This window comes from Buceros rhinoceros, unplaced genomic scaffold, assembly GCF_000710305.1.
Source record: "Buceros rhinoceros silvestris isolate BGI_N320 unplaced genomic scaffold, ASM71030v1 scaffold15077, whole genome shotgun sequence".
In the NCBI taxonomy this organism is placed as follows: Eukaryota; Metazoa; Chordata; class Aves; order Bucerotiformes; family Bucerotidae; genus Buceros; species Buceros rhinoceros.
This window is the reverse complement of record NW_010420577.1, coordinates 28,555-49,446: the sequence shown is the minus strand read 5'-3', so window position 1 is coordinate 49,446 and position 20,892 is coordinate 28,555. Positions and strand designations below refer to the sequence as shown.

At 37.2% G+C, this 20,892-nt stretch overlaps 1 protein-coding gene across 1 annotated transcript in view; it reads right to left on the bottom strand.

Moving 5' to 3' along the window:
• The window catches only part of RYR3 (ryanodine receptor 3), a gene marked incomplete at both ends in the record, with an annotated part of 117,924 nt that overhangs the window by 69,652 nt on the left and 27,380 nt on the right, over positions 1-20,892 (bottom strand). The window contains 6 exons of the mRNA XM_010139358.1: positions 3,348-3,462; positions 5,258-5,531; positions 14,012-14,149; positions 18,405-18,507; positions 19,079-19,279; positions 19,797-20,598. Of these exons, the coding sequence (XP_010137660.1) occupies positions 3,348-3,462; positions 5,258-5,531; positions 14,012-14,149; positions 18,405-18,507; positions 19,079-19,279; positions 19,797-20,598 (1,633 nt within the window). The remainder of the gene's footprint in view (positions 1-3,347; positions 3,463-5,257; positions 5,532-14,011; positions 14,150-18,404; positions 18,508-19,078; positions 19,280-19,796; positions 20,599-20,892) is intronic.

Sequence of the window (20,892 nt, the reverse complement as noted above, 5' to 3'; positions counted from 1 at the left end):
AATGTTTTCTATATATTTCATATATATATATATTCTATAATATCCAAGGTGATATCTAAGCATTTTAATCAGAATATCACAGGGTTTTTTCTTCCTATGACATCCTGCCTCCTTGACTTCATACCTTTCAACTATAAATAATATTGTTCATACCTTATTCTAACAGAGTCTAATAAATGTTGCCTTCTTTAGAAGCCACATTCACTCCAAGAAGTGCAAACCTTTCACTTAAGGAGACAACAATCTTGCAAAAAAAGTGATTATGTACTTAAAAGCTATATGATATGTATTACCTTCTCCAGACATCCGGTGCACTTCCTAACTTCCAGAGACTTGACTAACTGTAGTTTTATTTTGGCACATTTTTCCCCCTAAGATATGTGGCTTATTTGTCTATTTCAGTCCTGAAGGAGCCATTAGATACAAGCAGAATTATATATGATTTCCTCTCCTTAAATGTAGGGTGGATGAAAATTAATGAACAAGATTCATTCAACAACTCAACAAAATTCCTCCCCCCAAATTTACAGGGATTTTAACAGAATGTGCGACGTAACTTTGTTTAAAAAACCACAGTAACAGTAATACTGTTAAAAATTGTCATTTTAGAAATTCCTCATTACTGACAAGAATAAATATGAATATGCAATTCTAAAACTTTCAATCAGTAAGAAACAATGTTGAAGTAAAATGGTTCAATTCTGGCAACCAAAAGGGTGTTGCTCAGGATTCTTTGAAAATGAATGAACAACCAACACCAAGAACCAACATGACATTAAGATTCCAAAATTACAAGAGCTAAAGACACAGTCTTTAAAATACCCGTTGTAGGCATTAAGATACAGACCCAAACCTAACTGTGATGGAGAGGCTGAGAGCTTTCTCAAGTATTTCTGGGATATATGTTTCACCAGGTTTTTGTTAGCCAGTGGTAGCAAAACTCCTAAGGCACCGAGACCTTCAGGCGCACCATATTCCACAGACCTCCTCATCTGTTTCTGACGCAGTCACTAGCAGCACAACTGGAAAGAAGCCTGGCATAAGCTTTATCCAGTTTGAACTGACAAGTTTTTACCTTCTCACCATTCCTTCAGAGAAGTGTAAGCTGTAACACTTCACTACATGTCTCAGGCCGGGCTCATTATAAAATCATTTAATCCAAGAAGCTGGAGATCTAGCTTAAAGCACCTGCTGCCGCAGCCTAAGAAAATGCCCAATTCCTAAACCAGACCAGTTGGCATGGTTGCTCATCCTAAATCTTGAAGCTGTAACACTGAACAGATAGAGATGCCCATGAAGCTGGAAAGCGAAAACAAAAGGGACCATACTAACACTCCAGCCACGAGGATCTTGCCTTGAGAGCAGGAAATGCAGTGTACTAGTGTCTGATGCCATCACTCTATTTGAATTGCATGTAAGCGACTCACCGGATAAACCCACAGAGAATTCCAAGCCACAGCTGACCAAGGCATGCTCACTCTTTCTGGCCCTACTCTTTTCTATTCAGAGGAATCCCTCACCCAGCAGAGTGAAAGAACTGCAGCACACGGACCTTTTACAGATTACAGCCTCGCAGTTCTACCTAGGGTCAACAACCTTTCAAGGGAGACCTCTGAGCCAGACTAGATGTTAAGCATGCCAGCAGAGGAGCAAAAGGCAGCAGATGTCGGTGAATTTAAAAGCCGTACTTTCTCCCCCTGCAAGGCTGCAGTTCCTATGAAGGAAACTTCATGCCTGGAACTGAGAAGTGACACTTCTCTGCCTGTACAGCTCCCTGTCCAATGGTTTGTTCTGCAAAATCTCCCCGCTGTAATATCTAAAATCTGTGCTAATGCTGTGGAAAAGTCTTTGTTACTAAGCCTTGCTGTGTTATTTCATAACATGATTGTAGCCCTGTGACTCCTTAAGAACATTATGGGTTCTGAATCATGAGTATCTGGAAGTTTTCACTCTTAAGGACAAAATGAGGCACTGGAGTCTGGGCTAGATCAAATTCCAAACACACCCGATTTCTAGCCTGTACTACTTCTTAAGATTTCTGCTCCTGTGCCAGTTCAGTAGGTGAGGGTTTGGGTCCCTTTGGAGGTACCTAACTCTTCCCATACAGTTCATAAAGACAGAGACATAAAATAGGACATATAGGGTGGCCAGACACATTAAACACTGCAACACCAGGTTACCATGCAATTTTCTAGGTCTGGGAATTTTCTATCCCTTTGAGTGATGTAATAGTAATTTCTGTGAAGCATTTTTGTAAGTCTCTGTTACTAAAATATTCATTGAAAACATTTTTAATGGAATTAGAAGGCACTTGGTGTTGGTTTTGTTGTTTTGGGTTGGTTTTCTTTGTCACCTTTGACTATATGTACGTGTATCAAAACCAGAGGGTTGTGGCATCTATGAATTAACAAAGCATCAATCATCCTAAAATTAATTGTAGCTGGCCTTGAACTCAAATGTGACCATATTTTAAAAAAAAGCACCTGAGCTCTGTGACCAAAGAGGCAAAGACAGAGGGGTGTAACTGCACTTAGTAGGCATTCAGGGAATGAAAACTTGCCAGACTAAGACAAGATAAGCACAAGGTAGTAAAATGGGGTGAAAATTGGTAGTAAAATAGGGTGAAAATTGTTTCGAATACATAAGAATGAAAGACCAGGCAAAAGAAAACAACAGCAAAAAGAAACAACAAAGCAGTACTGGGATCAGAGGAGACACCTCCTTTGGGGAGGGAGGCAACAGGATAAAACCATCAGGCATAAGCAAAGAGAAGAAAGAAGATAAGCCTGCTTCACTTCTGACTTTCTTAAGTAGCTAAAAGTCCAGTTAGGCTTCTCAAAGTTTATGCACACTGCCTTTAAACTAACACACATTTACTCAAGCATAATGCAAAGAAATGGAAAAACAACACCTCAAGCAAATTATTGCTCAAATCCAGTATTTGAATTTGAAGTTTGTGTTAGTCTCTTATTTATAGTTTATTGTCAATAACACTTTATCAAAGATGAAGAGGTGTATTTTTCTAGCAGAGCTACACTTCCCATAAATGCAGCTAAAATACATCTTTAAAGTAAGAACAAACTCCTTTAGAGTCCTGTTACAAGAGAAATGAAACACCTAGAAACACTCACTTTTAAAAAATCAAATTCTAGAATGCCGGGCTTCTCCTTCTAGCACTACAAAATCTGTTGTACTTCAACATAAATCCATATTTCAATTTGGAGAAGCAAAATCTTTCTTACATGAAGGAGATGTATTTTTCTTCGGATACTCCTTTGCAAATACCATAGTGTAACTCCAGAGAGGTTCAAAATGCAGATCACACAATAACATTATGGTGAAATTACCTGAGATTTACCTCCTCCAAGCACATTTACCATCACTTCCATAACAGTCTCATGCATGCCCAAGACTCTCATTAAGTTAGGATGCTGATAAAACACCTTGTTGTTCATTATATTCCTAAAAAGGAAGAAAAGGCAACAATGTGTTGTTAAGAAACACCATTATAATTTAAATTGATGCATTATTAAAGCTGTCAGAAATATGATTTCACTGTAGCAACATCACTTCAAATTGTTAGATTTCAGCATAACACAAAACCAACTGACAACGAAATGTTTCACATTTCAATATGCTGTCATTCCTCTAATTGCATGAATTCTATATAATAAGAATCTAAACTTTAACATTATTTCAAAATGGCATGTCTTCATCTTTAAATTTCTTTTACCATCTGTTCTGTTTAAAGAAAAAATGTATTCGGTGATCATCTACGGGGAAAAGAATATATACTGTTATGTTTTAAGTAGAGAATGGAGATCAAGAAACCTAACTCTAATCTTGCCTCTGCAGTTAACACCTCTTAATTAATTTTCTCAGCTCACAAAATAGAAGACAATAAATAGAATTAATATCCAAGGTTTTCTGTTAACAGTGCTTCATCAATATTTCCAAAATTAGACCATCTGTCAGAAGATGGAAAATGGCATACGATTCTGTTGAACAGGAATATTTTAACATTTCTCAACACAATCTAGAATTTGCTGTATTGGTTTCTTAACCCAGAACACAATTAATGTGCTTTGATAGGGAATCCAGGGATTGCTAAAATTTTAGGGCAACCTTTTAAAAACAAATGGCAAATAACAGACATCATGCCTGCTTTAAAGAAACACAGAGAACTGGGAATGGACAGCGACTGCTAACAGAGCACCTCTGGGAACGGGGCTACACACATCCTGAGTTTAGACACAACCTTTATCCCTCCAAGAACTCTCCATAACTTTACAAACTCGGCATCAGGGTCAAATCAGGTAATACTGTCACATACTAACTAATGAGTAGTTACAACCACTTGCTCAATTCAACTGAAGAGATTAGTCCTAGTGATTTTTACAAAAACAATATGGTTTTTACAGAGAAATAGTAAGAATAATGGAACTTGTTCAAGGCTCTTGATGAAAGGCAAATAAATAGAGTTCTTGAGTAATCATACTGTCAGCTTCTCTCTTTTAAATACAACATTTTAATTGAGGTAATTGATTTTCTGTGATTTTTTTTCCTTCCAACATTAACTCTCCTAATATGGAAATTATTCACATAAAAGGACTAACAGTCATGCACCATAACACCACTGCTTAACAGAAGTAATTTCATAGCAAAGACACAGAAAAACTATTATCACATCAGGCGTTACATAAAGGCAATTTCTAATAATTCTAATGTTATAAAGGATAAGATAAGCAGTCTTCTGTTTTCAAATATTTTAAGCTGCAGCTGATAACGACATAACAGCAACCAGTTTGGAATACTTCAGGTCGTAACACTTTGTTCATTCAACCTAACTGCTTGCACAAGCTTTTAAAAAGACACCAGCAAGTTTATTCATTCATGCACGAATTGTAACATGAGGCTGACGTTTGAGAAAGATGTAGTACTGATAGCAAAAAAGATTTAAGTTATCTGTTTGCTTCAGAGCTGCTAAAGCATGTACTTTGATGATGCTTTAAGCGTCAGGAGTCCATTTACTGTAGATGAGAAAACACCTTAGCTCAGAGAAACTTTGAAATATTCAATATTGCTAAAGAGGTTAATTGGAGCCATCTTGGAAATATCTGTGAAAATTAAAATTTCTGGTACATATCTGCATGTTAGTAGAGCAGCAGTTTTCAACCATGATCCAAAATGAAAGGATTTACTAATATAATAAAAAGCTTAACACAAACTTAAAAATAAAATTACGTTAATTCCATACCCTAATCCATTAATCATTAGCAATTCCTCCTCTTTTCCCATCCTGACACTCAGAAGGGAGCGAATCTGGCCCAGTGACGCAAGCAGGTTAATGGTGTCCTTCACAGAGGCAGCGCTGATGGTGTACGCTTTCCTCAGAGCCTGCAGCAGCTCACCGATGCTGTCGTACTGCCTGCGAAGGAGGTTGTACATAATCCGAACCAGTTCTGGATCTTGAATCTGATCCTCCTGGGACCAGCGCACCATGGTCTGGGATATGAGTTCTTTCAGTGTAGCTGAAAATAGAATGTATTTCAGGAAATGTTACTAGCCATTACAACAACCGTCAAAAACATGTATTATAGTAAAATATTAGATACCAATAGACAAAGAGGCACTTGTAAGAGAGCAAAAGAATACGAGCAGACCGAACAGAATTTTTCAGCTTTTCAAAAGTAATTTTTAGAACTTTCAGTGATGCTCCTAAGAGATGGTAAACACAAAACATCTACCGAGCGTTCAAGTCAATGCCAGATTGTTGGCAAAAAACCCCTTTCTTAGATGATCATGATTCTAAGAACCATCCTTGTAAGTTAAATGTTATATTTGATCTTTTAATTTAGCCTTCATTTCTACAGCAAGATTTACAAAATAGCACTAAGTGCCAAAAAAACACTTTTTCATTAGGAATGACTGAAATCTAACTTTATAATGCCAAAGAAATATCATATTTTTACGAACTTCAGCTTAGGTTTGGAATACAGGAATTGGTACTGAAGTTTTCAGTAAACAGTTTATTGGCTGACAAGTATGACCTCCATTTACAGCACAAATGTTAATGAATGTGAGCTCAGCTTGCCCAACAATTTTGCCAAGAAGTAGGAAATAAATTCCATTCTAAACCTACAAAACATTAAGAAAATAGGATGAGATAGTCGCCTTTTGAAATAAAATATCCAATTCAGGCCCCAGTCAGGATGGCTTGAGCATGTTTTGCTGCTCATTCACTTGATGAATATTTAGCTCTTTTGTTGTTCAAAAAAAAAAAATCTACATCATCTTAAAAAAGATGATCTACCTGGAAACTTCTCAGAATTGTACGATGATACAAACACACCAAGCAGCAGGAGATGCAAACTGACATTGTAATCTGTATTTCCCGTCTGCTTGGGCAAAGTCGCTGTCTCTTAGGAATACATTTTCTAAAACAATTGTATTGTTTGGAACTACACAACGCATATTGCTTGAAGCAGTTCTGTCGTGGACATTACACGTTCAATGGTGCTGAAAACAATTTTTCTGATCTCCAAAGTTAGGAAATTTACCAGAAAATTAAACACTTCCAGTCCTTGTTCCAACAAATGTTCATTGTTGATATCAAGTAGAACATGAATAATCACCTTCCCTCTTAAACCAATGCAAGTTTCTTTCCTCTATTTCCAGCAAAGTTACCTCTTGACTTTCCCAAAGTTCTCCCACTGGTAAGAATTGCCCCATCCCAATTTCCAGCACAAAAGTGTTTATTGTTAGTGTATATCCTTTTTTTTTTTTTTGTGGGGGGGTCTACACTATCCTTTCACTTGCTAACTCTTCTTCCTTTAATTTCATGATGCATTTATAGCAAACCATCATTAATTCTCAGATTTTGTTCAATCTGTGGGGAGAGATTCTGTATTTCATTAAGACAGCCCTATTCTTAGGACACGTTATGAATGAAAACATTAAACAAGCTACATTCTAAAACACTGTATAACTTTCTTCTCTCAAAACAATGCCGCCTTTCGGTGCAACAGGGCAATCTCCTCTCTTTTCATTCTTGCACTAAACTATTCTTTCCTAGAATAATGAATAATTTCCTATAACTTTCCAACTCACTGAGTGTCACTGACTTCTTGTTACATAAATATAACACGTTTCTGTCAAGGACCTTATTAAAGAATAGAATTACTTACTCTGGCTTTCTGACGAGGGGTGGGGATAAACACTGGATAAAGAGCAACCTGAAGTGGTAAACTCAAGGAGGAGTTAAGGTTTCCTCCCATGGAATTATGGTCTTTGATAGCACAGGTCTTTGATAGCACAGGTTACAGGGCTAAAGGACAAAATGTGCACAAATTGTTTTTCTTGTTTTACAAATACAATTCCTCATTTCCTTAGCACTGCTAGACCTATATAATTTTGAAAGGAATATTACTTTAAAAATAACAGGATATTCTGGATTTTTTTTTATTTTGTTTGATGATAGCAAATATCATATAATTCACTCCAAAGAGGTATTTTCCACTTTGGCAACAAAAGTATTATTTGCACTGATTCAATTATGAAGGCAATTTTATACACTTGAGTTAACTGTCAGATATTTATGCATATAACTGAAAGATTATTACAATTTTAGTACAAACATAATATTCCACTAGAAGCACATTCTCATGAAATGAACAAATGCAAAACAAATTGTTGCCCTGATATTGAATTGTCTATGCAGATGTTCTCAGGTGTAAGTGCAACAAAATAACCCTGTGTGTTTCCTAGATTTTAGCACCTTTGAAGGTTAGGATTTTTTTCTATTGCTCCACATAACTATTTTTTGGCACTATAGAAAATAGCCTTGGAGAAATCAATTAGCCATATCCTTGCAAGGATGAATTTTTGGTTGAAAGGTAAGAAATAGAGGGTAGAAATAAATTGTAGTGGTCACAAAGAGGGGGAAACAGCAGTGAATTTCTACGTATATCCATGCCATGTTCTGTGATGTTAAGTAGCTTCCTTCCCCAAAAGACACGAGAAGAGGATAAGGAGATGCAAACAAGCCTGATGATACAAAGTTATGAAGCAAATATCAGCACATCTGGCAGACAGATCCACGAAAATCACAGAATCACAGAATAGTTGAGGTTGGAAGAGCCCTCTGGAGGTCATTTGGTCCAAAACCCATGCTCAAACGGGGCTGCCTAAAGCCAGTAGTCCAGGACTGTGTCTCGATGCTTTTCTGAGTAACTCTAAGAGGGAGACCTCCCTGATCAGCTCCATTATCAGTATCAACTCAAATTCACTGGCAGTCAAAAAGACCAAATCAGAAGCCAGGATTTATTAAGAAAGGAATGGTTAAAGCAGAATACATTACACCATTAGGTTAATCCACAGTTCAGTCACACCTTTTCATCCAACACAAGAAGAGGCCGTCAAATGAAGCCCGTTCACAACGCAACAGCTAAGCCAAAAGGGAAGGTGTTTCTTCACATAGTGGATGACAGAACCCTGACACTCCCTGCAAAAAATGCGACATGCTAAAGGTTCACATTTGCTTGAGTATCTGTCAGAAAGATACAATGGGGATAGAAAAAGATAAACCACTTTAGACTGAGGAAATCTCCTGAAGATAACTGGAGACTGGAAGAGCATTAAAGTTCTAAGTCTTCTTATTTATCTTATCTTATTATCTTATTTATTTTAGATAACTACTTGTGGTCACTGCTCAAAACAAGACATTGGGTTGGATGGATCTGAAGCATTACAGCCTGTCTTAACTATCATATGATTCCAAAACTGTAGAGTCTGTCCAGTGCTTCTAGCTCCAAGTGCATAAGGCTCATTCCCAGGATTAATTTCTTATCCGAATATTTATTAAAGACAGAAACTGGACTGCAATGCTCTGTAACTAGAGAATTCTCGAGGTGCCTCTCCCAGACGCTTACATATCGTCTCCCACACCTAAGCACAGCGGCACACTCTCAGGACTTCTATCTGAACTCCTGCAAAGAGGACAGCCAGAAGCACTTGGAAAATTTGACAAAGACTTGATTAATAATCCTTTAGGATTTCATTAATAATCCTTAAAGGCTTCCACCTTACATGCATCTTAGTACAGGTTTAGCAGAGTCATGCTTAGAGTCTGTTTTTCTAATCAGATGTATTGTGACAGTGATGCGTTGTTTCTGCCCCTCTAATCTCTTCTACCCTCTTTTGCCCTATAGTGAAACAATTGTTTGTGGCACTTGAGGAAAAAAGATCTCCTTGCAACTCAGCCAAAAGATGAGAATAGATGCGAAACAATCAAATGTGACGACTTCAGTATGATCTCAGTAATAGACAGCAACAGTCTGATTTTTTTTTGCCTGCTAATAAATCACAAATGTAGTGTACAGCAATCAAATGTTCTACAACCAGAATTTAAAAAACAAGCAAAAAAAAAAAAGGAGCTAAGAGCCAGTGAGCCAGTGGGAAGTCTATTGTAAGTAACAACTAATAAGTTAACATTCTGTGGTTTCGGTGTACGTAGCACTCTAAGGAACAAAGTCTCAAAGGACACAATCTTGATTCTTCAACTTAATGCTACAATTACATCTCTTTTTTTTTTTTTTTTCCCTTAACATGAAGTGGATATTATTCAACAGAGACTTAACCTTTTCACACAGACATTCTCATATATCCACACTAAGATCACTTTGAAAGATCCATGGTTCATTGTTTTAACGTGAGAACTGAATTGGGGCATTTGTTCCAACCGGTAAATTCTGTTTTCTGATTTCTGTTCTAGGACCAGTAATCAAGGGTATATATTCAGAATATATGATCCTATATGACAGATTCGTAGTATAATAGCAGACACCCTCCCTAAATTAGAGACACTTGAAGAGCCATTGTTAAGTGAGCCTGACAGCCATAGTTCCTATTCTGAAAATGCACAGACGAGACCATTGATCTCGTTTCATTTCCACCTGCAGAAAAACTAAAGAGAAGACATATCACTCCCTAGCCTAAATAAAAAGTCTTTCTTTCCCATGCCTTGTCTGTAAGGGGTACTATCCCTTTTATCACACCACAAGTCCTTTGCTTGGGGAAGGATGTGAAGGGCCCACCATCAGATTAACCTGTAACAGAAGCTGGGAGCAATCTGAGTACTGGGCAAGGTGACATCAATAACCAGCTAAAATAGTTGCTTTTCTTTTTTTTTTTTTTTTTTTTTTTTTTTTTTTTTTTTTCATTTTTAAGTTTTAACAAGAAATTGCAGTGCCTTAACAATCTTTCCAGACTGCATGATGAGTCCCCCATATATATGCCTTATCTAAATTGTGACTTGACAGTTACAAAAGTTCTATCATCAGAATTAACACTAATTTATTGCCTCAATGTGTTTATTCTCCAAGGTCTAGCTCTTTCTTAATAACAGATTTTACCTCTTTATCATTAACACTAGTTTAAATTGCTGGCATTCCTTTCCTAAGACAAAAGCCCATTTGTGAGTAGATATGAATGCACAGTTAGAGGAAAGGAAGAGTTGTTTGTAGAAAATAGATCTTTCCTAAGAATAGCCACATCTTGAGTAGGTATCACCAGGTCTTCAAGGCAAGAAACTTTTAACCTTGGCCATAGGTACATGCCATGCACACCACCACCCCTCTTTGTGCACAAGAGGATAGGGGTACCTCAGGGACTCAATTCCTTTCACTCTCTGAATTTCAGATTTCCTGGAAGTGCACACATGGACTATGTATCTCACAGTCTCCAGCTACAGTCAAGTATAATAATGATAATAGAAAAGAGATGTAATTTTTCCGTGTCCTTTGAATTATTTAATCCATATGCATATTTGTACTATGTATCACTCCAAGGAGGAGCCCAAGCCTGAACAGATTATCTGTAATTTCTGGAAAAACAAACACTGCAGAATCACTTGTCCAACTGGCATCTCTTGCTACTCAAAGTGCCAGAATATGAAATATGTAAACTGCCGTGTTCCAAGGATGCAGTGCCCTGAGGCTTTACGAGTGAATGCTTCCTGATTAGTGGCAACAGAATCCACATGAAGCCTGAAGAAGAAATTATACTTTCCAGGCACTGAGTAGGTCCTACTACCTATTAAAGAGAAAGCAGATGCTCCAGATGAGTCACTGGAGAAGAAAACCCTTTTTAATGCCTCACATTTTACAACCTAGTATGAAGCTTAACAGACCAAAATATACTTTCAGGTCAGGATAAACCCTCTCTGGTGCTTTACAGAACAAACAGATCATGTAAAAGGTGTCCTGAATTATAAAATAGGATTGCTGTCTCATCTCACACAACTCTTGATGAAACGATTAAGTCTGAAATGACATTAACTGTGTTGGGTCTGTACAAAGACTTATTACCAAAATGAGCAAACTGGAAGTAGAAGGGACGCACTTACCACTACTATTGGTTGGAAGAACAACCTCAAGCCACTTGCCCAATTCTGCTTATATTTGGAGGGTGTTACAGAAACTTAGAGCTGGCAAAACCCAATCTGGATTCACAAAGGCAATGAGAAACCTCAGTAAAAGTTGATATTCTAATGGAAGATCTGGAGGAATTGGGCTTTTTGCCGTACTTATCCCTCACTACTGCAGATTGAAAACTCATAAACACATGACAGCAAAGACAACATTTCTGAGATTCACCCTGCGCATCAACCTCACTGTGGGTAACACACGGCAGTGAAAGGCTCAAAGAGGCTCAACAAAATGCTCATGCAGATTGTAGAGGAATTACAAGCACAGAACCCATCTCTTCTCTTTAGACCATGAACACTCCTCCTGTGTTAGCGAACAGGGTATGAGGATGTACACTTGAAGGAATCCTGCTCAGTGATTTCAAAAGTCTGTGATTTCAAGTGTTTCGGAGTGTTTATGTGCATGTATGTATGTCTGTTTGAAGAGAGAGTAGCAGGAAGGAATATAAACACTTCGTTTTCCTACTACTTGTTCCCTGCCAATAACAGAATCAGCTACAATAAATAATTTATTAGAGGAAGTAGAGCCAAAAGAACAATATAACTTCAAAATGCAACACGTAATATTGCAGAGATGAAATAATAATGACAAATTGCTACTCAGCTGAAGCAGACGGATCTTAAGATAACTTCAGGACGTAGGACTTTCCATTTACAATCTCTGTTTTGCTGTCAAGTAGCTGTCAAGTAGCAAAGAGATTGAACTAATCTATGTAGCAAACATTACAGGAAGGTGTCTGCAGCTTTTATTTAGGTGCTTCCTTTTAATTAAAAGTAGTGTATATTTGAGACACAGTAATAAATGCAACAGTCTATTCTCACCTTTCTGTTGCTAAAATGACTGCATGCACTTATCAATTACTTAATGCACCCACATTGTTTCTTAAATGTCTTAACCAGCTAAATAATGTTTTAAAAAGCACTTAAAAAAATGACCAGCTACTACATATGACATCCCTCTCTGGTTATGAACATGCTTGGTTTCTCTGAAAATCCATCGTTTTAGAGAAACAAAAATGGTTCACATAGAGTATAGCACTTACTGTAAGCTCTGGCAGCATTTACAAGTTAAAATTGATTGAATGAAGTAAAAAATCTTTAAAATCTTTCATTTCCTCTATATAAAGGTCTATTACAAAACATACTAAGTGTTCAAATTTTTTGCTGGATCTGCTTGTAGGATCTTCTGAATCTGCTTGTAGGAATAAGAAAACTTGCTAAAACAAATTCTCAGTCTCCTGTTTTGCCTGCTTTACGTCACTGAGCGTGGTAAAGTAATACGACAGGCATGAATTACGGTAAGCATATGGCATTTGCGTACAGATGACCACAAATGTCACTTTAATTTACTCTTCTGAAGAAAAGACAACCTTTCCATCTTTTTGTATTACCAAAACGATGAGTTACAGTCACAGTTTATCCATCATTCCTCTATGTGTGGATTAAATTGTCTTTCTTATCTCTTTAGTTTCAAAACATATACACAGACTTTTCAAGCGTTTTGAGTTAAACATTTCCATTTTAAAACAAATGTTAATAGCTTAATATTACTTAGCAAACACACAGGTATATTCCAGTCCTCCTTCTCTGTAATATTCTGCTGCAGAAGAGAACGTTAAAAAAAAAAATTCTGCTAAATGGCACCTGTTCTTTTCATGTATATTTAAGCAATATGAAAGATCACTGTAAAGAGCAATAAGATTTATAAACAGAGAAAAGTTTTCAGGCAAAATGATAACTAGACAGTATTTTTCTCTTCTTTCTGACACATGTCAAAGATCTACAGAAGCAAAGAGCACAATAAAAAATTAACAACACTAAATTCTGGAAAATTCTGTTAACTCAAGCATTTATGAATACAGAATTTGTACTTCTGAAAATAAAGATGGTCCTTCTGTTTAAGTAGTCAAACAGATGAAGTATTTCTTTAAATTCAGAAAGGATATAGTCAGAAAGGACACGATATGGATATATGCATGTGCATATATGCGATGCTTGAGACAAGTTGTTACTTTTTAACGAATGTTGCTTTTTAATTTCACCATCATCAGGTGAAATAAGTGAAAGCCATCCTTTTGAATTCAAAACCCAAAAAGTGTAAAACCATTTTGTCGCATATATCTTGGTACCGAGATGCATAGATACTCACACAGCAAAAAAAAAAAATTGAGTTAAGTTGTACAGAGGAAAACTTCTGCATTTGAAAAAAAAACCCAATGTATATATGGAAATTTCTCAAGTTTGGAACGTTAACGTGCCACCATTAATTATTCACGTATCTTTGTAAAGAACATGCAAACTTGCAACCAGAGAGTTAATGATCTGGATCCAAAATCTTCCACCCATTTTAAATTCTTGTTTCACAATGCATCTGAGATGTTCAGCATGTAGGATAATTGTTCTAAGAGGCAGAAGGAACTTAAAGAGGCAGTTTCTGCTAGGAAGCTGTGTTAGAAAATACACTCTTGACAGTGTACACCTTTAGCCATTGCATCACAGAAGTATTTATGTGGAAAGAAAACTTACTGGGAGACTTCTCTTCTTCCTCCTTAGGTTCTACTTTTTCTGCTTTTGGCGGACCTTTGATTTTGTACATCAATGAACGGAGTTTGCCAGTCAAGGAGGAATCCTCCTCTTCCTCTTCCTCCTCTTCTAGTGGAATACCTTAGCAGATAATAAAACTGGTTAGAAACAATACTTAACCTTGGAATATTAACTCCTTTGATATTTGAACAATAGCAAAATATCTACAGGAATTATTTTTAACCAGCAAATTTAATACAGGGGGAAAAAGAAGTAAGGCCAGCAGCTTTAACACGTTAGTTACAGTATCATCCCGCAAATTATGCTTATTTCCATAAATATACTTCCTATATTATCCTATACTTATCCAGATATATGGTACCATTTTTTCAGTATTATGACCAAAGAGGTGGTATTTTTGGAAGATTCTACCATGGCAATTGATTTTGACTCAGAGTCAGACTTGATTAAATAAGTGATACTGTGTTTCATATTGCAGAATGTAAGCTAAAGAAAAAATGTATGCCTGTATCTCACAATATAGCACAACCTCCCAGTCAAGATATTTAGCAGTGATAAACAAACACATTAACTGAATTTAAACCTGTAAGAAAGGAGATGTTCAGAGATTATACTGATAATACATGTTTTCCAAGAAAATCTATATGATGAGATGGGATGTCATTTTACAAGGTAGTTTGGATACAGTTCGGGTCACTACCTCGCTTCACAACCATTCAAAACTTTTTGAAATCTTACATACCTGTTAGTGATGGTCAGATACCACGTGCTACATGCAGAAGCACGGAACCTCTAAGTAGCTTCCCTTCACACCAGAGCTAATTGTGCTAAGTTGAAATGTCAGCTTTTGCTGTTTAGCTGCTGGTCAAAGTGAAATCGAGAAAAGGTAAAGATTTCCAAACAGAATACTAAAGAGATACGAGCTAGAGCAGAGGGAAAAGAATAAACTGCAGAGGCTAAAACTGGTATTAAAAAAAGAAACTAGAAAAGAAATGCGGCATCAAGTTGAGAAACTGCTGCTGGCAGGTGCCAAGGGGAAGTTGAAGTTATGACTAGGAGTGACTAGGAAGAAAAACATTTAGAGGCTGTGTGAGAGAATGAAAGAACTAGACACTGAAACTGTAGACTACATGTGGAGTTTATGGAATGGGAAACGTGAGACTGGCTGGGCAAAATTTAAATCTAAGAATGAAAGAAGGCTACAGTCAGAGTCTGGAAAAAGTAAGAAAAGGAAATGTAGCCAACACAGAGAGGAAAGATGTCCTGGTTGCCCTGGGACAGAGTGAAAGGCTGGCCGTGGTCTGCAGGCCATGAGCAGTTTGGAGTCAGCCAGGGCAGCTGACCCCAGCTGGCTCACAGCTGTATCCCAGACCATAAACACCACACTCAGTAGAAGGCGGGAAGTTGCTGAGGACAAGGGCTCCTTCTGATCCTGCTCCACCTCTTTCTTCTCCTCCTGAGTCTCTCTGTTCCTGGAGAGGCTTGCTTGCTGTTCTGCTCCCAAGGACTGCCTTCCCATTCTTTGTGACCTTCATGCATTTGCTGCTCTAAGTGTAACTCGGTGTATGTCATACTGCCATTCCTATTAGTTTTGCTGTTTCATTAAACCCATTTTCATTTTAACCTAGAGCTCTCCTCTCCTTTTTCCAGTTCCCCTTCTCAGCTGGGAAAGGGTCATCAGGTGACAGAGGAACTGCTATAACTTAGCCATAGACATGGGCTAAATGCAGACAAAAGAGAATGCAGACAAGGATGTTAAAGAAAGCAAGAAACTACCTGGCATTGAGAAAAAAAAAATCTAGGCCCTGGAAGCAAGAGAGAGACACTGGGAGAACTCTTGAGAGGCTGGAATGGACAGACAGGAAGAAATGCACTGGGATGATGAGTCAGGTTAGTGTCGGACTGCTCCCGCTGGGGTCTCATTCCCTGCTCCGTATCATTCGTTACTCGTGCTGCTCTTACAGTTTTAATCCGTTCAGAAGCTGACCACCTCTAATGGCTTAATTCAAACGGCAGAGGTCTGTGCACTGGAACAGATAGTTCCAACGCCAAGTGCCAATTTGATATTATGCAATAAAATCTCTTGTAAATTTGTTTTTTTGTTTATAACCAAGAAGTCACACACAAAAATTATGATAGAGGACTATTATTTTGCTGGGAAAATTAACCACTCACAGTTAGAACGTGCTAGGATTAAGTCTGCCTGAGTAACTTGAATTCAGACTATATGCATATATTCATTATGAAGCAGGCTTTAATTACTTGATTGCACACATATTTTTCCACTTAGACTGCAAATTATACTTAGTATTAAAAAGCTGATTAAATATTCCAAGCACAACTCTTATTCATTCTATCTGCAGCTGCGATTCTTAGTACTGATTTTCAGGATTAAGTCAGGACACAGATAATGAGGAGCATTGATCTGCACCGACCACCTATAATAAATCCGTATGCAGTAATGAATATGGTCTTGTTTAGAATCCAGAGGATTGTTAAACTATTTTAATAATAAGACTGTGGTTTCTTAATCTTCAATTCCCTCTCTCATTCAACACATACATTTATAATGTAGTGAAGAGTAACAAAGGTGCACCCTTGAAAAGAAAAAAACCCATAATCCGTATGGTTTCACATCGTAAAAAGATGAAGAGTTATCAGGAGCTAAGCTGACTGAATATACCAACAATAAGATTTCAAGGTAAAATAAATATATTGCAGAGCTAAGGCATTTCCAAGTAAGTTGGGGGTCTTCCATGATCTTCATCCTGGAGTTTCAGAGAACTCTCTGATATCAAATTCACATTATCTTTGAAAACCAGGTCAGATCAAGTGCTAAGTGACTGAACAATGGAGATGATGTTATCTACCCTAATAAAAATAGGGAATATTCACTGTTCACTTTAACACTTGGCAGAAAAATGCTGGAATGAAAGAATCAGTTCTTGGCATGCACTTAGAAGCGACGACGAATAACAACCAACACGGGATTGTCAAAACCAAATTACGTTAAATCAATTAAATTTCCACCTGTAACGTAGCTAACTTTACAGATACAAATTTTTATTCTAAGGACTTCTAATACTGTCTTACACAATATCCTCACAAATAAGCTGATGAAAAGCAATCTAGACACCCACTGATCCGTCTTTGGCTGAGGCTAAGGCTGAGGTAGTTGAAAAATGGTAATTGGCTTATCATGAAATCACAGCTTGGTGGTTGCTGGAGATTCTAATGGGGTACTTGGAAATAGCAGCACAAGATGATAGCAGAAGCCTTAACAATGCAAGTACAGAATGGTATGGGAGGCAGCACGGCTACAGAAATCACAAACTGTTCAATTACAGGTCACTGAAAGAATGCAATGCCGCGAAATGGGCAAAACAGGTCTTAGGGATAACCAGTGAAGAAAGAACTAGCAGATTGTATTAGTGACTAGTTAAAAGTGACCTCAGGCAAACAGAAGGAGGAGGAAGAAACTATTAAGATTACCATGCTCTTCCTGGGGAAGAATGTGCAATGTCAATTCACTGCAAAGGCCCTGTCCCCTTCTTCTTGAACAGGATGGTCGCCATCAGCCATAGGACCAAGAAACCCCCTGGAAGAGTGACTACCAATGTATCTACCTACTCGCTAGATACAAAAAATCTTGTGTATATCCGTTTTAACTGCATGATTATTGGCAATGAGCAGTAACAACTGGATGACTCAGACTATAGATGTTAGTAAATGGACTAATAATTTGATGATTGCCTTGGTTAGACTAAGATCTCAACAGACTAACGCACGATTTTTGGCATCACATTTAAAACGAGATTCCTTAACCCACGTGAATCACACAGGGTATCTGGTATAGCTCACCCTTGAGGATACCCTAAGAAAATTAAAATTCTCCGCTGGGACAACTCAAACTGTAATCTGCAGCGCAGAAGTGTTTTATAATGATTGACCATCACAGTTATGTATACACCAGGGGACTAAGCTAAAGCAGCAGCAGCAGCCCTCATCTAGTGTTTTTTATTACATTTTCTACTGTTCAGCTTCACAGCAATAACCTTCTTTCAATACTTTTACTCTCCTTGTACACACGCACATGCTATATAAGGTAATCCTTGCTTGGATCCTTTTTATGTTTTCTAATTAAGTCTAAAATTAATGTATAAATAGAATAATGCCAGATATTTAATAGATATGTAACAATGAAATTTAGAACCATGCACATGTTTCCCGTATTTTGGCAATATGCACCAAAAGGTGTCAGGAAAGCCACCTCTAACAAAAAAAACCTTTAACTAAAATTTTTATTTAAACCGAACTGTTCTTTTTTTATGTAAAGGGTCAAAAAGACAAACAAAACCAAAACCTTGCCACTCACCACAGTGAATCAGGAGATCGTCATGAAATTCATATAACTCATCCCGAATCTCTTCTGGGCAGGGACAATCCTCTCCCAGTTGAAAATTCAGCAACATATTAATCTTTAATGGAATTAAAACACAGTTAAAACACAGAGAGCCTAAGACATATTCTAATGTATAGACATCCACTACCTTTTATAATCAAATTTATAATCAAATTAACATAGATTTCTAATACAGCTTAAAGGAAATAACAAAGCAATGGTACTTTGTAAGCTTTAATTATGATTAACACCAAAATACAATTACACTTAAAGCTATTTCCTGGAGGTAGAACATACATCTGTATTTTCAAGGTACAGATGTCAGCACAACACTGACTTCATGCTAACTTTTAGCAACTGAAATTATCAAATGATCATCATCTTGCAAAACTGGATGAATCACAGCTTCTCAGCATTGGGGAGTCGCGTTCAACTTTTCTATACCATTGAGAAATCCTCAGTCAACATCGGTTTAGTGCCTGGAGTACAGGTATAAGCATTCGGACATTCAGTATTTTGTGTCACCTTAATAAATTTTATTTCAAATTCAACTTTGGTTGTCTAGCAGTCCCAATGGTAGTTTAGAACTCTATCATCACAAAGATTTTTTTTTTATCTTTTAGATTCAACCATTTGTTTAATATTACCTGTTCTTGAGGAGGAGACCGAAATTCTTTAGTTTTCTTTGCAGTCAAAGCAGCAGACATGTTCAGGGCTTGCATGAGTTCATTGTACCTGTATTTCTGATTGTATTGCAATTTGGATACGTAACGGTCTGCAAACGATACAATTGCTTCCACTCTGTGTTTTAGCTCACAGTCACAGAAATAATTGAGCAAATAACACATCTAGGATAGAAAAAAAACAGACTTAAGTTCAACAGTTCAACAATCTTTATTTGGGGAAAAACTATGGTGGATACTATATACTGCAAACTGTTAAAACAAGAAACTTTTTTTCCTCTATTTTCCTTTTAACACTGTAAAGGTGACAGATTTTTAAAGTTATGTGATCTGCTTGACAATATTATAAAGCATTTACAGTATTTCAGTCCATGCACGTAAAACATGCAGAAATTGCAGAATCATGGAGTAGTTTGGGTTGGAAGGGTCCTTTAAAGATCACCTCGTCCAACCCTCCCTCTTTTAAAATACACCTATAAAATAAGTAAGTATTTGTGTATCTGTTTTGAGTGTAGAGGTATGTAGAAAGAATTGCAGCAGCATCAAATTTGGTTAACGAGAGGTTAAAAGGCAAAGTGGAATAAAGACCTTCAGGATTTCAAACCTAGAGAACGGGCAAAAGGTACGACATTTCTTTCATCAATAGCAGACCATATGTTATACATTTCTATTATATGGTCACCTGAAGCTTAACAGATTCTGGTAATCTGGTCTGCAAGAGGCCTTTTGCAGGAGCTTTCGTTTCTTTTATTGCTTTCTCCCCAGCTTCTACAGCTTTTTCTTCAACTTGCGTAACTACTTCTTTCTCCGTCCTCTCTTCTGTTTCTTCCTTGTGATCTCCAAACACATTGGGATCAATGAGGAGTAACACCTGCTTCACATCATCGTCATCAAAGACCCCCATGATGAGCAACGTTGCTATCAGCTTAAGAACAGGAACGAACTGGAATGCAATGTGTCCTCCAAGAGGGTCTCGTATATGAGCACCACTACAATGTACTGCCTCTGTCAGCATACTTATGGCCTTGGATTTAAGTATATCCAGGGGTATCTCTGGGCTGGATGTCTGACGTTCTTCACTGGTCACAATAAAGCATGGAGTAGAAAAATTAAAGCCTGGTTTCAGACAAGTGCTAAGCCCCACTCCAGGTAAACCATGCTTCTTTGTTTCATCAGGATATAATTTAATAGTTCGAGTTTCATCTGTAACTGGAATGATAAATTCATTGTTCATCATGAGTTTGGCTTGCTTGGCATGCTCCAAATGAATACTAATGAGCAAGTCGTAGAATCCAGAACGTAGGAGTCCAGGTAGGTATTGGTTATCTATTGTATAAAACAGCTGAGATATGTCCACATGGCTACAAAGCGCGTAAGCAACTCTAGTGTTACCCAGAGCACTAACGGAGCTATAGAGCTTTAAAGTGTGGTAGTGAAATTTCATCAAATCTTCTTGTTCGCATAGTTCCAAAATATCAACGCATCTGTTATGAAATAAAGAAACAGAACACCAGTCAATTTCGTCAATAATGACTTTGTAAAAGGAGTTTTATAATCCCTGCGTTTTTTGGTCAGTTCCATTTTAAACCATTAATATTAAGGCTGATGCTGTCTAATCTTAATATGTGCACCATTAAACCATAGTAAATGGTGGTAATGCTTTAATGGGATTATTTACAATTAGTTCTCCATAGGAAAAAATGTAAGATAGAGAAGCTTCTTTGGTAGCTATGGTAAATTAGAGCTTCTTTTTTTAAATAAAAAAGAAATGGATTTGG